General features: G+C 43.0%; 1 protein-coding gene across 2 annotated transcripts in view; it reads right to left on the reverse strand.

Annotated features, from left to right (window-relative positions):
* Positions 1-4,054: 4,054 nt before the first annotated feature.
* CCN4 (cellular communication network factor 4) overlaps positions 4,055-17,466 on the reverse strand; it is a 38,019-nt gene continuing 24,607 nt past the window's right edge. For both annotated transcript variants that reach the window (XM_013956947.2, XM_067290137.1), the window contains exons 2-5: positions 12,053-12,332; positions 6,539-6,796; positions 4,982-5,175; positions 4,055-4,431 (exon numbers count right to left, since the gene is read on the reverse strand). In XM_013956947.2, the coding sequence (XP_013812401.1) occupies positions 4,132-4,431; positions 4,982-5,175; positions 6,539-6,796; positions 12,053-12,332 (1,032 nt within the window). In that variant the 3' untranslated portion in view covers positions 4,055-4,131. The remainder of the gene's footprint in view (positions 4,432-4,981; positions 5,176-6,538; positions 6,797-12,052; positions 12,333-17,466) is intronic.

Here is a 17,466-nt window from a genome sequence, read left to right on the forward strand (position 1 = left end):
GGGCATCCTTTGTTTCCATATTAATGCTTCTTTATTTTTATCTTTATATGTCCTTCACGTCAGAGCTTTTCCACACATTACAAACTCCCACTTGTACATTGGCCAGGTGAGGAGACTGGAAGAGGAAGAAGAAAATGTTAATGGCAAACATATTTTGCCTATTTTTCCTTGCCTAAGCTCCTAATGAGGTGTCAGTTATAGATTTGTTAACCATTAACCATTTATGGGGTTATTAAATAGCAATAAACTGTAAGAGCAGCATGCCACCTATGAAACCTCACCATGATGCTGTCCAAACAAGTAACTTCTGTTACACAGTTGGTGCAACTCAGCTTGCCCACTGCCAAACCTGTCCATTTTGCCCATAAATTTTTCATATATATTGTTATATTAAACTTACAAAAATAGCTCTATAAGACCATTTAAACACGAAAGTCACGGTTTGAAAAGGTGTATGTACGGATGAAGATAAGTTTGTAGTTAATGAGAACACTCTTTCCCCATCAGTTTAATAAGCTGTTGGTCTTAAAAATCTTTCAGAAAAGTGGGAGAAAAAAATCACAGGCATTTAATTTACAAGATGACAGAGTGTTTCTAAATGTTACAGTCTCCCAGTGTTTCTTGTGTATGCAGCACAATCTTAGTGAGCACGTCAAAAATAAAGCAACTGCTCTACACCCGGTTTCCTGCTGTTTGTACACTGAATTGGTGCTTTCAGTTCTAGTCAACACTCCATGCAAAGGCACCTTTTAAAGTTATATACTTGCTTCTTTTCTTCTTGCAATGAGTATAAGTCCTGCTTTCTGGACCTCCGAAACAAGGCAGCTTGAGCCGTCACACTGGCTGAGGTAAGGCCTGTGCTGAAGGCAAGTGGCTATGGTCCCTTGAGCTAACTGGAGTCTTGCCATTACCATCAGCATGGACTGACCCTCAAAATCTCATCCTCTATGCTTGTTCTAGCCTACAAGACCAATGGGATTATTGGGGTGAGCAGGACTCAGGTCAAACTGTCTAAGCTTAGCATGGATTTCAAAATTGCCACTCCCATCCTTTCCCTCCTTCCCTGGACCATTGCACCAAAGAAGTCTCGCACCAGCTCAGAGCCTGGTATCTCCTCAATGATATCATTGTTACTTTCTTGTATGATGATGGCACTTTCATGTCCCAGCAGAGACCTGAGCCCATTGTACAAGGCACTGTACAAATGTACAGTGAACATCAGTTCCTGCTGGAGGAGTCTGTACTCTAAATAGAGCTGATGAACAGTAGAGCATTGTCCTGGCTCCACTAATGAAGAAATGAGGAAAAGCGAAGCAAAGGGCTGGATCCACTAAAGCATCTGAGGATCTAGCCCCTCAGTGGATTTAAATGACACCCTGATGCCTCTTAACCACAAAAGTGTTTTTTGTAAAGACACACAATTTGCCCAAGCTCACAAGAATTGAATCTAAAGATTAGTTCATTGCCTTAGTCATGAGGCTAATTTTCTTGTATGCATTTATTAAAATATAGGATCTCTAATACACCACAAACTGTAAGCCAGGTTCACTGACTACAAGTATTAGTCTGGTTCTTTCAGTGTCACTGGAAAGACAAGTAGTTCCACAAGAAGTAGAACTAATGGTGCTTGTTTCCTATCAATTTGTGTCTAATGGCCTTACAAACTGCTCTACAACTGTGATAACCACTATCCCTATTCCATCCCTGACCCTTCCGTGATACCTTCAGCTCTCCTCTCTCCACAGCTGCTTGTTTCCCACTGGCGTATCTGTTCAAAATCCATTAATGCTGTTGCTGTGGTTGGGCTGCACTGCAAATGTGCTGGCTGGCTGGAAGTTGTGCATGTGCTTGATAGGGACAGTGCTCCCTTTATTTCATTTTTTTTATATCAGAAATCACAATGCTTCTGAGTTCTTTATTTGTCTGCCTACTTCCTCTGAAATCTCCCACAAGGGACTGACAGAAAAGCAGAGGGACAGCGTGACTGCATATGCCTTGTTCCCTTAGGAAACCAGGCTAGAAGCAGGATCATCTTGGGTGCGTGGGGGGGAGAGCTGGGGTTTCTAGGCATTCACTTCACTAAGAATTGACATGCACTGGAGCTGTTGGTCATTCATTAGCTTACAATAGCTCCTTTTATCTCTCAATGAATGCTGTGTGTTCCAGCCACAGCAGCATTTGATTACAGTGCTTTCAGTGTTAGCTAATTGCAAAGTTAAGCAAACACATTAAATGCCACAGTTTTGGTTGTGTCCTTTGATCCTGTTTTCTTGTTTCCCTGTGTGTACACGCAAAAGTGAGAAAGACTGATTGTGCATATAAATATACACATTATATATACATTGTCTTTCATATATTACAGGCTGCATCATAGGAATATGTATATGTAAATATACACTTGTATATTCACAGATACATTCACATATACTTTATCTACACACACACACACACACACATGCACGCGCACACACACACACACACACACGCACGCACGCACGTACTTCACCTGCTCCCAGGAAGCATTAGTTTATCATAGCAAGAAAGATTTGTCTCCTGGGACCTAATCTAACTTCCTCTGGGTTATCAAGATGAAGAAAGACAACTTGCCAACTGAAACAAAAGCAAAATAAGACTGATTTAAGACATCAGTGGGAGGGCTGCAAGCAGACACTATGGTTCCCTGGGCAAACATCAGGCACAAACACATTTCTACCACCCAGCTCTCCCAAGTGGAGCAATTGCATACGTGCCAGGGTGCTGAGGGGCAGTAGCAACAACTCACTGGGAAAATAACTGGCTCCAACATGTTTCAGTGATGAGAAATGTATTGCCTGGAGTGGTAATGACAGGTTTTTTCTTTTCTTATCTGTCATTTGGGTGTGAAACCACTCTTACAGAAAATGTTTACATTGGTTTTGACTGTAAGTGGTAGCCCAGCTGCAAATGTTGCACCAGAGGCTGTGCCAAGGGCTGTCCTCTCCTTTCACACCCACTCATCCACAGAGCTGATGGGAAACATAAGGTCTGCTTTCTCATTTGCTTTTCCTCTACTCTGGCTATGCAAAACGTAGATGAGTGCCACTGGCAAGGTGTAAATGGGGAGCAGGACCTGCCTGGTGATAACGCTATGGGTAGGAGCAGGTAGATGTCAGACACCGACCATACCATTTCTAGATGAAGAAAGAAGCACACACATTATTGCCCCTCATCTCTTATCTAACTTGCTACATTTCCTCCTCCAGATCTACAAAGCTAACCTGCAAACAATAAATAAGCCATGGGCAACAGGATCTATCCTGAAGTTACGGCCTCTGGGTAGGTTATTTTGAATGCAGTGAACTCAGGCTGTTCAAGATTAGAGCTGGTAGAGAACCTACAAAAATGTCCTTGGCACAAGATACTACAAGAGGTGAATGTGAGCCCAAGAAGCAGAGGACACAGAGGATATTTGACCCAGCCAGGTGCAGTAAGAGAGGGATTCCTTGCATAGAGATTTCATGATAAATCCTCTTCTCCTTAGGTTCTTTCCATGGACTTCACCATGAGGTGGGATCTGGCTGATAATGACAGCATGGGTGATTTCTAGGACAGATCTCCATGAGACAGAGACCAGAATCTAATCATCTAATCCTGAGGGTCACCAACCACACACACACACACAGTGTGTGTGTGTGTGTGTGTGTATATATATATATATATATATATCAGTGCTTATCTTCTAGCTTAGATCACATTATTCAACAGATGACAGTAAAGATGTCTGAAGACTATATATCCTCATTTCTACACTACTGACAGCCACACTTTTGCTATCATAACAGCATACTATTCTTTTCTTTGGGCAATTAAACTGCTGGCCTAATAAATGTCAGTGCCAACAGGATTGTCATTGAAGTCCTGGAATCTGCGCATAAAGGAATTTCTGGCTGCCAGTAATGGATGGCGGTCTGCTACAGCTGAAAACCTTGCTTGTTCAAGGCCTCTCCAAGAACAGTGTGGCAAAGCAAAGAGATTTAAATTCCTAACTCAGGAAAAAACAAATTGAACATTGGCACTGGATGAAAGATTCTCCTTTTATTTTAAAGCCTCTGTAAAATCAGAGCAATGGGTCAATTCCAGCATTCAGCCAATTTAATTAGCAATTTCAGAGTAATCATGGTAATGAGCCAAGTCGGCAAAGATGTCATTGGGGTTCTTGCAGTTCAGGTTGCAAAAACAAGCATTTATCCACATGATTTTCCAGGAAAACTCAGTTCCATCTGGGCACTCAAACCTCACTTCAATAGTCTTGGACTTGTAGGGTGTGCAGCACCTGTTGTCTGTGCAGACGCCGCAATATTTGGGTCTGTATGGACTTTTGCTCACACATCCTGAGATAGTGTAGTTCATTGGTTCGTTGGCCCTGTAGACAGCCAGGCACTTCTTCCCAGGCTAAATTAGAGAAGAACAGAAAAAGAGACAGATTAATGTTCATCGCTGTTCATACTGACACAGGTAGCACATGCAAACCCCCTTCCCAACATTTAAAGGGTTTGAAGTTGTTAGAAAGCGTTTTACAGCCTCTGAGCTAGAGGGTGTGACAGATCTACATGCTTAGACATACGAACCCAATAGCTGTAAGCAGGATAGCTGCAAAATACAGTTTACAGACACAACCAACCCCGCACCATTGCTTTTCCACCAGCTGAGGCACAGGTCTCTCTGATCTAGCAGTGAACACAGTAGATTTGGCCTCCTTTTATTTGTAAGGAACTTTTTGCTAAAATTAAAGTTCTCAGAGGAAGGTTTCCATAACGGCTCGTGGGAGCACGGGGAGGAGACATTTTGACCTCTCTGCAACATAGTGTGCCCACATGTTCTTGCTAAGGACCTCTGGGTTCAGAAGTGCAGCTCTCAGAGGTCTGAACACTGAGAAACAAGGACTGACCTGTGTCCCAGGCCAACTCAAGGACTTAGGAACGCACAGAGAAACAGCCCCCACCTTAATGTGCTTGGTTATATCCACCTCGCAGGGCCGCATGTTGCACAGGCGGCTTTCCTTCAGGAGCCGGCACTGGTCGTTGTCGTTAGAAATCCTCGTGGAGATGCCCAGCCCGCAGGTCCTCGAGCAGGGGCTCCAGGGTGAGGTGTGAACGATGCAGTTTTTCTGCCAGGATTCCTCCTCTCCCTCATATGCTGCAGAGACCAGATTAACAGGGCATTACTCATCCAGGCAAATTTCCACATAAATGCCCTTGCCCCAGACCATGCCACATTCAGGCCACTAACCCAAATAATTAAATCACAGCACAGAGGCTCTGCATTGCTGCAAACCTACTTGCTTCGCTACCTCCTCATCCCACCCCGCTTGCCGCTGACCTCCTTGTGCCAGCCCCTCCAGCGCTGCAAGTGCTCAGGGCCAGGACTCATTTCTTTATTTGTCTTTACAGCCTAACACAAGGGGGCCTTTGACTGGAGCCTCCAGGTGCTGTCACAATACAAACACTTAACTATAAAAGACTGTACCAGTCAGCATAAAAAAAAAGAAAAAAAGAGATGAGATCTGATCTCACTGTGAAGGTTTGGTTCTCTGCCAGTTCAGTTGATTCCCTCACAGTTCAAAGCTACCAGGGACACAAGCAAGCGCTAAGCTTGGTCTTTTTAAACCACAAAGTGGAGATTGAAGCCTTTGTTTTGTATGACAAAAATAAATACAGCCCAAAGATTGGGTAACAAACCCTACTGTCAAGGAACCAAAATTCCAGTTCCCTGGTACACCACAAGCATCCTATGCTTCCTTGAGCTCTGCTTCTGCGGGGATTATCTGTGAAGTGGGGCTAATGGCACTACCTGGCCTCTTGGGGTGTTATGAGGGTAAATTCATGACGTGGCAATGTGAGCACATCCTAAGGTTTTGGGACCATGTTTGAGGCAAGCGGTACCACCCCTGTTTGCTTTAGCAGAGGGCTATATGATCCAGCATTGTGAATGTGGGGATGGGGGAATAAGATACTTGATGTGATAAGTGAAGTAGGTTGTTCAATAATTACATCAGTCATTGAACAGAATTGCTAAAAAGCTACACTGACACAAGGACTAGTTAGACCAATTATAAAATTGGCTGTGAATCTTCCACTACAATAATTGTTCCCAAGCTGCATCTGAGTTTGGGGCTCCTGGGGCTTTAAGTTATAATACTAAATTAATAAAGCCCAGCAACAATGTCTCAGTCCCAAACCAGACTCAGTCCATTTGGTTTTCCAGAGGGCCCAGAGCAAGAAAAAAATGATGAAGTAAGAAGGATTTAAGACATCTTCCAAGTGCAGATGTGTGTTGCAAAGTGGGTTTTGTCACACAAGGATCTTTGGTGAATCTCATGTTGCTGGTAAGGAGTTTAAGCACAACCTGGCATTTGCACGTCCTGCTCTTTGCTACATGCTGTACAGAAGTCTCTGCACCTGACTCACATAAAGACTAGATGCTTGGCAGGTCTGACAGTATGGGTTGATACTCTGGTCCCTGGATGATGAAGCAGAGGCCTGCGACATTCCCACCATACCTGCAGAGGCGATGTGGCGCGGAGACGTCTTCCTGATTTTTTTGGAGTCGTCACAGATCCACTGCTCACAGCACTTTCCTGCCATTTTAATTAGCTTTGGGTTCGGGCACCAAACTAGGGGAGGCCGTGAGTTTGTGCACATGGGAATGCAGCCCACAGCCCCATTAATGCACGTACAGTTGTATTTGCAGTTGGGCTGAAATGTGTCCCCGTTGTTATACCTGACTCCATTAAGGACGCATCCGACACCGACAATCTCTGAAAGGAAAAAGAGAGGAAGACACACGGAGCACCATTAAAATAGGGCTAATAACAAACAGCATTATTGTGTTTCTTTGCCAATCTGTTCACCAGACCAACAGAGCCGGCATGGAGACATGGCAGCATTGCTTCGCCATGGAGTGATGTGTTCAGCATCATGCTAAGCCAAATGTGGTCACATCATTTAGGAAATGCTTTCAGTCTGAATCACAGCAAAATTAATCTTTAATGCTTTGTAGAAAAAAGTTAGAAAATAAAACAAATTTTATGTACAAACTCTCCCTTAAAAAAATTATTTCATGGTATGCTGGCAAACGATATCTGCAATAGGAACAATCCAAGTAATTAAAACAGACACTCTGTGACATCTGAGATTTTCTGTGCCCTCTGAGACAACTATATGGAGTTGCAAATATGACACAAGAAGGACATCTGTACCCTTCTGAAGGAGCAGTAGCAAGACACCAAGGTAGAAAAGAGCACCTAAAATGGCACTAGATGCTTATATAGGCAACTAGATCCCACCCAGTTTATCACAGAAAACTCGTTAGAAAATGAAGTAATATATTTTATTGCCATGAAAATGAATATTTGCAGTATATTTTTAAATAAACCCATGAAAGATCAAGCTTTTTCATTGCCCACAAACAGAAATTGCATTGATCCAGGAAATAGGACACAGGTTATACAAAGCAGCAAGTTTTTTTTTTTGTTTTGAAGTTATGGGCAGTTATTTGAAATCAATGACAGAAATTTTCCAATGGAAAATTCAATCTTCAATTTCTTACTTGATCACACGGAGGCAGTGCATACGCACTGATCCAATCTCTCAAGCTTTAAGTCCACTCAGAAATGGAGCTGCAATGTAGTGTTCTTCAGGGCTAGCACAAACTGAAATGCTGGATTATAATTCTGAAAAAGCTTCTTAATTTTAGAATGGGCTGAACAAAACCATCAAACCCAAATCCCTTCCTCCGCACAAAATGAGACTTTTTGGAATCTGAAATACAGATCCAGATCTCTCATCTCCAATTCTGATAAGCTTCAGTCTTTGTGTTTGACAGACATCACTCCATGCTGGAGCTGGAGCAGATGATTCAGTTAAGCTTGTGGGTGCGCATACAGAATATGACAGTTCAAGGAAAATGCTCTATTTCCCTTTTTCTTGCTACAAGTTTACCCCACTGCTAACTCAGCCTCTTGTAGGCCTCATATATCAAGAGGTTCATCTTGAGAAAATCCTCAAACATAGACAAAAGGTGCTGTTGAAGGCCTTAATGCAGAACTACGCTGAGTTTGCATCTACCTTCAGCGATTAGGAGCACTTCCCAGCTCCTGGTTCCAGGTGTTCACGGCTGCCTTGAAGTGTACTCAGCATCCTGCTGTTTCTGGTGCAGTGCAGAGGAAACCCAGGAACATAGGGAGAACTGCAGGGAAGCCCATCAGCCTCCCATTTGATGTCTGTGGTCCAGGCCCTGGGACATACTTCAGCAAGCCGGTCCAGATATAGCCTGAATTTTCCACAGTTTCACCCTACACCCTTTGCTAACACCGATTCCTAGCTCCTTCAGGATCCTTATTTTCCATAAATTATATTGCTCCTATAGGTGTGCATGCATTACGTTCTCTACTTTTTGGCATCTAGTTAATTTTTGGCATCTAGCTGAAAAGTAAATTCTCCACAGCAGTTACAGTCCCCCACACCCAGCACTGGAGTCCTGCATTGAGTCACCCTGCAGTCAGAGCAATAGCTTGTGTGTTCAGAGTGCAGTGATTCAGCCTGTATATGATCCAGTTCAGGAGAAAGAGCAGGTCAGCAAATCTTGTCATCTGCATCCACCTGCTTGACGAAAGCAAGGGAAAGACCATGGCTTTCCATGGCGGCCAGAGAGGGGCCACCTAATCATGGAAGGACCTACTTCCAATGACCCTCAGGTGCGCACACCTCAATGTACACCCTCACCAAATAACCCAAAATGTCACGTAACAGGGAATGTGTTGTCATAACAGTAAGGATCCAAAAGGTGCATTGGATTGGGAATTCTTTCAGGACTCATTGGGGAAACTGGGGATCACTCCTCCTGCATCACAGTGCTGGCTGCAGCAGGCATATTGAATGCCTGTGATGTATGTAAAGACTACAAATAAAAAATCCAAATAAGAAGACAATCAAATAAAAAAATAAATGAGAAGCAATATGAAGGCATTTAAAAAAGCCTAGAAAGGCTGAGGAAGCTTTGAGACAAAATTCAGCTTGTTTTCCTACCCCAACACAGGGCCAGCTGTTACCATGCCACTCTTGACAGATGCTTGTCTAACCTCTTCTTACAGACCTCCCATGGTGGCTCCACACACACCCCAGACAAGCCATTTGAATGCTCTCACATCCTCTTTGCTTAATCTTGGATCTTTTCTAATCTTGAAAAATACTTTTTAAGCTCGAGGCTCCTTGCCCTATCTACCACAAATGTGGAGAACGGCATCCGTCTTCTCTGCAGAAACTTCTTTGTATTTTAAAATTTATATAGGTTCCTTCGTGGTCTTCTCTGAATTCCCCTCCATCTTTCTTTGTTGAAGCAACTCTGTTCTTTCGGAATTTCTTCATCAGTCACACTTCTGTGATCTTTGATCTTTTCCATTACTCACCTCCACCCTCCACAACTCAGTCCCATCTCTCTTGCAGCATGGTACCTGAACTAGACCCGGCTCTCCCATCGAGTCTGCTACGAAGTGGAGCAGGAAGACTTCTTTCTACATTTGGTGGGCAACTATTCCACTTACTCCTTCCAGTATAAGGCATATATTTTTTTCACAACAGCAGGAAACTGCTGACTCCTGTTTAGCCTGTGATCTGCTCCCCCCACTCCCAGATTTACTTATAAATTACTGGTTTTGAACCAGTTGTTCCCATTTTATATTTATGTGAGCTTATTATTCCTGCTTAGTGTAACACTACACTTCTCTGTTGAATTTCCTCCTTTCCCTCCCAACCATCACTCTCATTTACAAAGTGCAATCTGACTTTTAATCCTATCCTCCAACACATCTGCAATGCCTATCCTTTTAAACTTTATGGAAATCTAATAAATAAAATTACTATTCTACCAACCAGAATGGCAATGTTTTCATTAACAATACAAACCCACAAAAGAGATCTGCCAAACCTCACTTGATACATCCTCCATCTTGAAAGCGAAACACTGATAAATACCCTCAGGTATTGTTATTGCACTAGTTTTGCACCCACCCTTCAGAAATTTTATCAAGATCACATTTTCCAAGATTGTTTGTGAGAATATCACATGAAAAAGTGGAAGGTTTTACTAAAAAGCTAAGATATACAACAACCAGTTTTCTTCCCTGACCAAAAGGCCTTGTCATAGAAGGAAATTAGATGGATAGAGCATCTCTTTTTTATCTCCCACATTCTTAAAACTAGTTGTTTGACTTTTTATATTTTTTTTTCTGGAAACTGAAATTGAATTGGCAACTCATTATTCTCCAGCTTCTCTTTCTTCCACCTCCACCCTATAGCTATCTATCTTCCATAATTTCTCAAAGACCTAGCACATAGGAGTACATAAGGAGAAACACATAAGATAATTAAAAGAAATATCATCAGCTCAAGGTGGTCTAAAAACAGCTACAAGTTCTCTAATGTCTTCTCTATTCTAGAGTGAGATTTCACTCCACTATGGTGTTTGTTGCCATTACTGTGTTACATTCATTTTGCATTGTACTTGCAGTTGAACTTTTTTTTTAATAGGCACTGACGAAGAAAAAAACTATGCACTTTAAAATTTTCAGAATCGCCTTTTAATTGCTTCCTTCCTCTCCTCTTTAGCTTATCACCACTTTCCTTTGTTGTCTTTTTTCTGCTAATGTATTACAGAAAGACTTCTTATTACCCTGGAGGTTTCCAATAGCTCTGTGTGTTGCCCTTTCTGGTTTTGCACATACTTTCTCTTGCTGTTATTTTATATGTATCGCACAGAAATCTGGTCAGGCTGCACTTCCTGCATTTTTTTTTTTCCATGTCCAAGCTAATGCAAAGACAAGTTAATTTCTTACTACACTTCCTATCCTTCTTCTGCTGAAGAACAGCACCCCTTAGTATCATTTATTTGAGGAACTGCCAGCTGCCCTGAACTTCTTTATTCCTCAGACTAGTCCCCTACGAATTTTTTTCTACTGATTTGCTAAGTTTATTGAAGCCCACTCTTTTTACTTTACAATCTTTTCTCCTTTCTGTGGGTTGGTTATTCTACCATTTCAAAGTCAGCGCTCCTTGTGGATTCCTTCCACCTTTGCATTTTCAATTAGTACCTCATTCCAGGTTATATTCTGGTTTAGAAGACTCTCCCCATTAATTTCTTTATCTTGTTTACAAATCTAAAACCGTAACTCATAAATTCCAAGAACTTAGTAAACAGTCGATGTCCTTTCTGATCAGCTATCTCTGTAATAGCCCTTGTGTTCCTTTTCCTTTTAATCATTCCCAGAGCCTCTCAACGGGTCTAATTCGCTCAGTGTTCTAGTCCACAGAACATGTGGATACATCCTTGGCACACAAAACACTATCCCATTTCCTTTTCCTCTTACTGTTCTTCTTGAATAAAAACATTCCAGTCACATGAATTGTCCCACCGAGTGTTCGCTTCGGCAGGCAGGAAGAAATCCCTCTGCTTCATGATAGCCAGCCTGACTGTAGCAGTTACAAGATTAAGGCTGGGACCTCGACTAGTTAGTGAGAGACTTGGCTAGGAGATGACTCGTCCCCTGACCCTCTTGGCAGGATGCCATATTCTATTCTTCGTTGGGATCTGGGAATAAGCCTTTTGGCTGGGAATAAGCCAAAATCATTCCTTAATGGCATGATTTTTTGTCAGACATCCATATTACTTGCCTTTAAAGCTGACTGCTTGCCTATCCTTCCTTCATCCCCAACCCACCACAGCACCTCATTCTGTTATGGAGATCACAGAATCGTCTCCTTGCAAATCTGAAGACGTTCAAATGCTGGTTCCTTCTTATTCTCGGCTGTAGCCAACTCAAACAGCAAGAATTCAGAGGTCATTTTTCATCCAGCCAACTGTCAGAATGAAAACAGCTATAAGGACATAGAAGAGGATGAATGGAGAAGCTGAAGGATTTACAGTCATGTATTTAATGAGATATATTTCAGCAGGGCTCCGGCCGAGGGAAGCTGCCAGTGCTGTATATCTAAGTCAAAAATATATGTACATCACTTACGTGCACATACTCCTATTTCGTACCTAGGTCTGTCTCCACTGTAGTCACAGTACAGGCCTCTGTGAAAGTCACAGGTATCGGCCTCAGTGCAACTCTCTCCACGCTGCTTGGCGCAGGTCTTGCAGCAATCGCAGCCGTCCGTGACCAGGCTGACTCCTACCGAGCACCGAGGTGGGGACTTCGGACACTCGCACGGCCACTTGCAGTACTGAGTCCGCGTGTAGGCCTCTGTCGTGGAAGGGACGGCGGGGGTCATGTTGGTGGAGGTCTGGGCAATGGCCTACGGACAAAGAAACAAATCTCGGAACCTGTTCCGCAGAAGAGGGGGCTGTGAAGCCTGTGGCGGTTAGTCCTCCGTAAAACCCCCGTCATGTCTCAAGAAACGGCAAGGAAACCGAAGGACAAGTATCAAAGAGCAATGGCAAGGGAGCAGTCGCTGCTCCCTTGTGAGCACCCTCTGTCACCAGCCAAGGGCAAACACTGCAGCTCGGACTGCTGGCCTTCAGCCTTTCCCAGACCTGACTCCCCCTCCTCCCTGAACGGAGGTCTCTCTCCGTGCAGGAACACAAGCACATGGGCCAAGACCCCTCCAACATGACAGCACGGTGTGGTGTGTCTCCTGTTGGTGCCACACTGTGGTGTTTGGCTCTGGCAGAGACTGTGCCACCCCAAAGCTGCTGTGCCTGCTGGCTGAGGGATGTCTCTAGGGCCTCTTCTCCTCCCAAAGGCTTCGCCAGCCAGCAGTAGCTGTCCCTTCAAGTCCCAGAGCAAGATAAGGGTCGTGTGCAGTGTTGCAGCATGCAAGCACATGAGATGTGCCCTGTTTGGCTTCCTCCTCAGGCTTATCCATGTTTGTGTGGGTCTTGCATCCAAAACATGGGATCCCATAAATCCCAAGGAGACAGGGAGAGGCCTGTGAGCACACTGCTCCTCACAGACTTCCAGGCATGAACCCCTGTGTTACCAGGATGATCTGAAACCCACAGGCCTAGCACTCCATCATGGACCTCCTGAGGATGGCTTGACCTTTTCCTTTCTTCTAGCAATACCACTAATACAGCAACAAATGCCTTCCTGCAATATCCAAGCCCTTTCACTTGGATAAAGACTAGGTTAGAGAAAGGAAAAAAATAGCCGGAGAACCCAATATCTGGCTAACTGACTGTAAATATTTTAATGAACAATTTCACCCACCTCTGTCTGAAAAATGTTTTGTTTCTCTACACTGCTATAACACAGCACACAAACAATTCAGCTCCCCGAGAGGTTCCCAGTCCTAGACAATGAAGTTATACTCCAGCTATAATTTCAAAACAAATACCTCCCCACCATGTATTTCCTCTAAGCACTATGTGACAAACATCCTTTTTCTTCCTTTGCAGTGTCCAGACTGCCACGTACAGCAGAGATGCTATCTGTGAATCCTAAAGCAGTAAAGAGGCTCTTAGTTCTGTGCATTGCCTGGTGATGGGTTCTGCCAGGTCTCACACTGCAGTTCCCACGATACTGCCTTGGCCCACACAATCAAACAATTGGGATGTTTCTGCAGTGGTTTTCTGCCTATATCTCTTGGCACATTCTTTTGTCCTAGGTGGAGTCACTGTGAGAGCTAGCAGTTTGATGAGTATAAATGAAACTTCATAATATTACAGTTTCTCTCATTAATAGTGCACAAATATTTGCTAACATGGTGAGCAAGGAGGGAAAAGTTTTATGGGGAATATACTGCCAAGTTTCCACTTCCCATTCTCCGTTTTCTTGGCAAATAAAAGAGGAAACAAAACTGCAAGTCAGTGCAATATCCGAGAACTGCTATTGTAAATAGCGGTAGAGAAGTGATTTTGTGTTAGGCAGTGATGTTGCTCCAGTACACACACTCAAGACACTATTACTGAGATTAATGAAGGGCTGGGATACCTCCCTGGGCTCATACAAAGTCAGAGAGCAAACCCACAGAGAGCAGAGGTTCGTCACCTTCTGCACTCATCTAGTCCCTGAAGACCAAGGTCTGGGTGACTTCAAACAGCATCAGCCATGCTTGTGGTGCAGGTAGGGTGCAAATCAGCTCAGTGACAAAGCAAAGATGTGTCTTTGCTACCAGGATTACTGTACAGAAAACCTGAGCTGCCCATGTGTGTCGAGCAGGGCACACTAGCTCAGGCACAAAGGCAACACAGTTATTTACAGGCTATCAGCAGCATCTAGAAGACAACACTGCCTGGGCAGATGCATTCCAGAGTCCCCTTCCAGTGACAGGATGTGCAGGCTTCAAAGATGAGGGCACAACCTGCAGAATGCACACAGCGAGGAAAGTCAGGGTCTAGAGGCTACTCAGGCAATCTCATACATTCCCTGCTGCCTTGTACTGTGCTATATATGCCCCAGCATTTTGTCTTCTTTGCAGTTCCAGATGCCTCAAGCAAAAAGCTTTCCACCACCACACAGAAAGTGCCCCAACCCAAGGCGCCATTAGGAAATGTACCCCCAAGAATTACCATCCCACAGCCCATGAGCTGCCCTTTCAGTATCTTCTACAGCTTCCTTGTTAACAGTCTCGGATTTAATTAAAATACATTTTGAAATCTGCTACTGCAGTACTTGAAGATGTATTTAAGCATCTTAGTAATTAGTTACCCTTTATTTGGAAAACTAAATTGTTAACACATTGCTAATCACTGCCAAATAGGCAATATGTTTTCTCTGGGCATAATTCCCAGTTCCATTAAGGATCCTTTACATAGAGTTGGCCTTAAAGTTGTCTAAAGATCACATTTAAACTCATGTTTAAACTAAAACATACCAATATAATTTACTCCCACTTTAAGGCTCCTTGATGGTGCCAAAGCTGTTGAAAGAGGAACATTTGGATCAATGAAAAACCCGGGCCCTTTAATGTTAGTATTTTCCATTCCACTCCCAACAATTTGAGCAGATGCAACAATCTGTCACTTGAGAAGAGAGGCCTCTTCAAATGCAATAATCCCATTTGCTTTGTTGATGATCATTAAAAAAAAGTACTTAATAATCCAATCCGGATATACAGAGAAAAGTCATACAGCTATTTAAAGAGCCCATTACCGTGGCCCAATCCTGTAAGTAAATCTCTTCACAGTCCCTTGTTTCTGTTCTCAACACAAGCATGCAAACATGCTGGCTGGAATTAGAAAGCTTCCGCCCTGTGTAGATATAAGACAATCTGTGAATCAACACACGTAGCAAAGGGGAAAACAATACGCCCTTCAAGTCCTGTGGTTTTAGTTCACCGTTTAGATCACCATACTGATGTACATGTATACCCGTGCCCTCTTCAGCAAAGTGTTTGTAGTCCACACTACCCAGTGAGGCTCATACGGTGGCCCTACCATAACTTCCCTGCACATGCGGGTGATGGTATCTGTTGGGCCAGGACTATGGGCCTTTGCTCTGGTGCTCAGAAATTGCAGAGGCATGAGAGGCCGTTGTTTTGCCAAAATTATTCTGTGTCTGGAAGTGGTGGCTCTGCATATTGGGAGCAGTTCCTGGGCTCTGCCTAGGTCATCCCCGTTTCAGGAGGCCTTACCCATGGGGGAGGTGGACAACCACTTGCGTAAAGCAGAAAAGCCATGTCAGAACATCGTCCTGATCACTCACTGTGAGTCGGACCCTCAGCGAGACAGCATTGCAAGGTTTGCCAAGGACTTCCACCTTAAAAGGTGGCCTATTAACTCCAGTCATGCAACCTCAGACATTCATATGAGCAGGACCTAGGCTGAATTCTTGTAAAGGATTCAGTAGTTGGGGGCCATTCTGTGGCTTGGGTTAGGCAGGAGTTCAGAATAAATTATTTAACAGCTCTTGCTCTAGGTCTAAAGCCTGAGCTGACCAAGGAAGCTTTGGGGTCTTTAGAGTTACTGTAGGTAGCTGTTGCGGATCTTGGACACGCTGGCTGAAATGTCAGGTGATGTTAGCCCAGCAAGCCATAAGAAGGACACTTAGTGTGGGTTACATGTGCATCTTTACAATAATCAGGGTGGACAGGTATTGAAATATTCTGACTCCCTTATTTTACAAACAGGGAAAACACGGAAAGATGGAAGCAGCATTCTGTCCTAGGCTCCATTACCCTCAGACCTTTTCTGGAAACTGTTATCCACTAGGCACCAGAACAAGTACAAAAGCTGTACCTCTTCCTCACTCTCCTCTGCCCTTCTAAGCCACTCTGAGTTTTGCTATGGGAGAAAAAATTTTGCAGATTTATAAAATTCTTGGCATTTCCTCTTCTGTGGTCAGCTGTCATCAGCTGCATATCTAAATCCCTATGGAAAAGTCGTTCAGACACAATACTCCAATATCCCAGAACATTTTGAGATATGGACACTCTCCTATTAATAGTTACCACAGTTAAGACACCATGAGCAATAATGCTTTATAAATAACACAATATAAACAATTCCTTCCACAGATGCTACTAAGAAGAAATCACACTATAATGGCCCTCATCCATGGCCATCCTTAATTATTTAAAAAAAAAAAAAAAAGAACAAAACTCATTTTAAGTTAAGATTTCAGGAATCATGTCTTTAGGGTCAATATAATGCATAAGAGAACAATGGTTCTTTAAGAAATTCATAATGAGAGTGAAAAGAATCTTAAAACCAATTACCACAGTTGATGGGGGTTTGCCAAGTTTTAAAATATGAGAAAGATAAAAGAATATGTCTGCTAGGAAATTAATTTTTTCAGATACCAGTGATTAACTTGTTTTGTATGATTACTGGGGGTCTGCAGATTTGTTATCTTGGATGACAAGTAAAAAACATTCCACTGCAAGTTAATTATGAGCTCTAACATTGCTTTTTTTGGAGATACAAACTAATTCTCATTAAATCAAGATGATACCTTTCACGCCCTGCCATGGCTGATAATTCTCTATTAAAGTCGCTCATGACTTGTGTTTGGCAAGCACCAAAAGGCCTTTCTTTTTGCACCTGCTGAGAATAATATTTCTCAGGCAACAATTTCCAGCTAGTTTATGTGTTCACATTCCAGATGAGAGAAGGAGAAAATAATAAATGACAGCCTGACACGGCCACAGCCTCAACATTAACAAGAGGCTTAAAGATACAGAACGGATGGCAGCATTTCAGCAGCATTTTCTACCTACTGACAAAGTATATTTCCAATCTGCTGGAAAATACTATAATTGTAAGGTTGTTTTAGTTCTGAAACCTTGAAACATCAAGTTACAGTGTTGAAATTAGTGTACAGAGTCCAAATGCAAGCCAAGCAGATATATAGCTGTGCTTTTACATAATGCAAACCTCAAGCTTTATATTTAAGCAGCAAAGCCCCAAATACATTACAATAAATTTCTATACTTCCAGATCTTACTCATCCTTAAAAATATGTATGAGTACATTCATCCCACTGTTTCA

The sequence above is a fragment of the Apteryx mantelli genome, chromosome 2 (assembly GCF_036417845.1).
Source record: "Apteryx mantelli isolate bAptMan1 chromosome 2, bAptMan1.hap1, whole genome shotgun sequence".
NCBI classification, from domain to species: Eukaryota; Metazoa; Chordata; class Aves; order Apterygiformes; family Apterygidae; genus Apteryx; species Apteryx mantelli.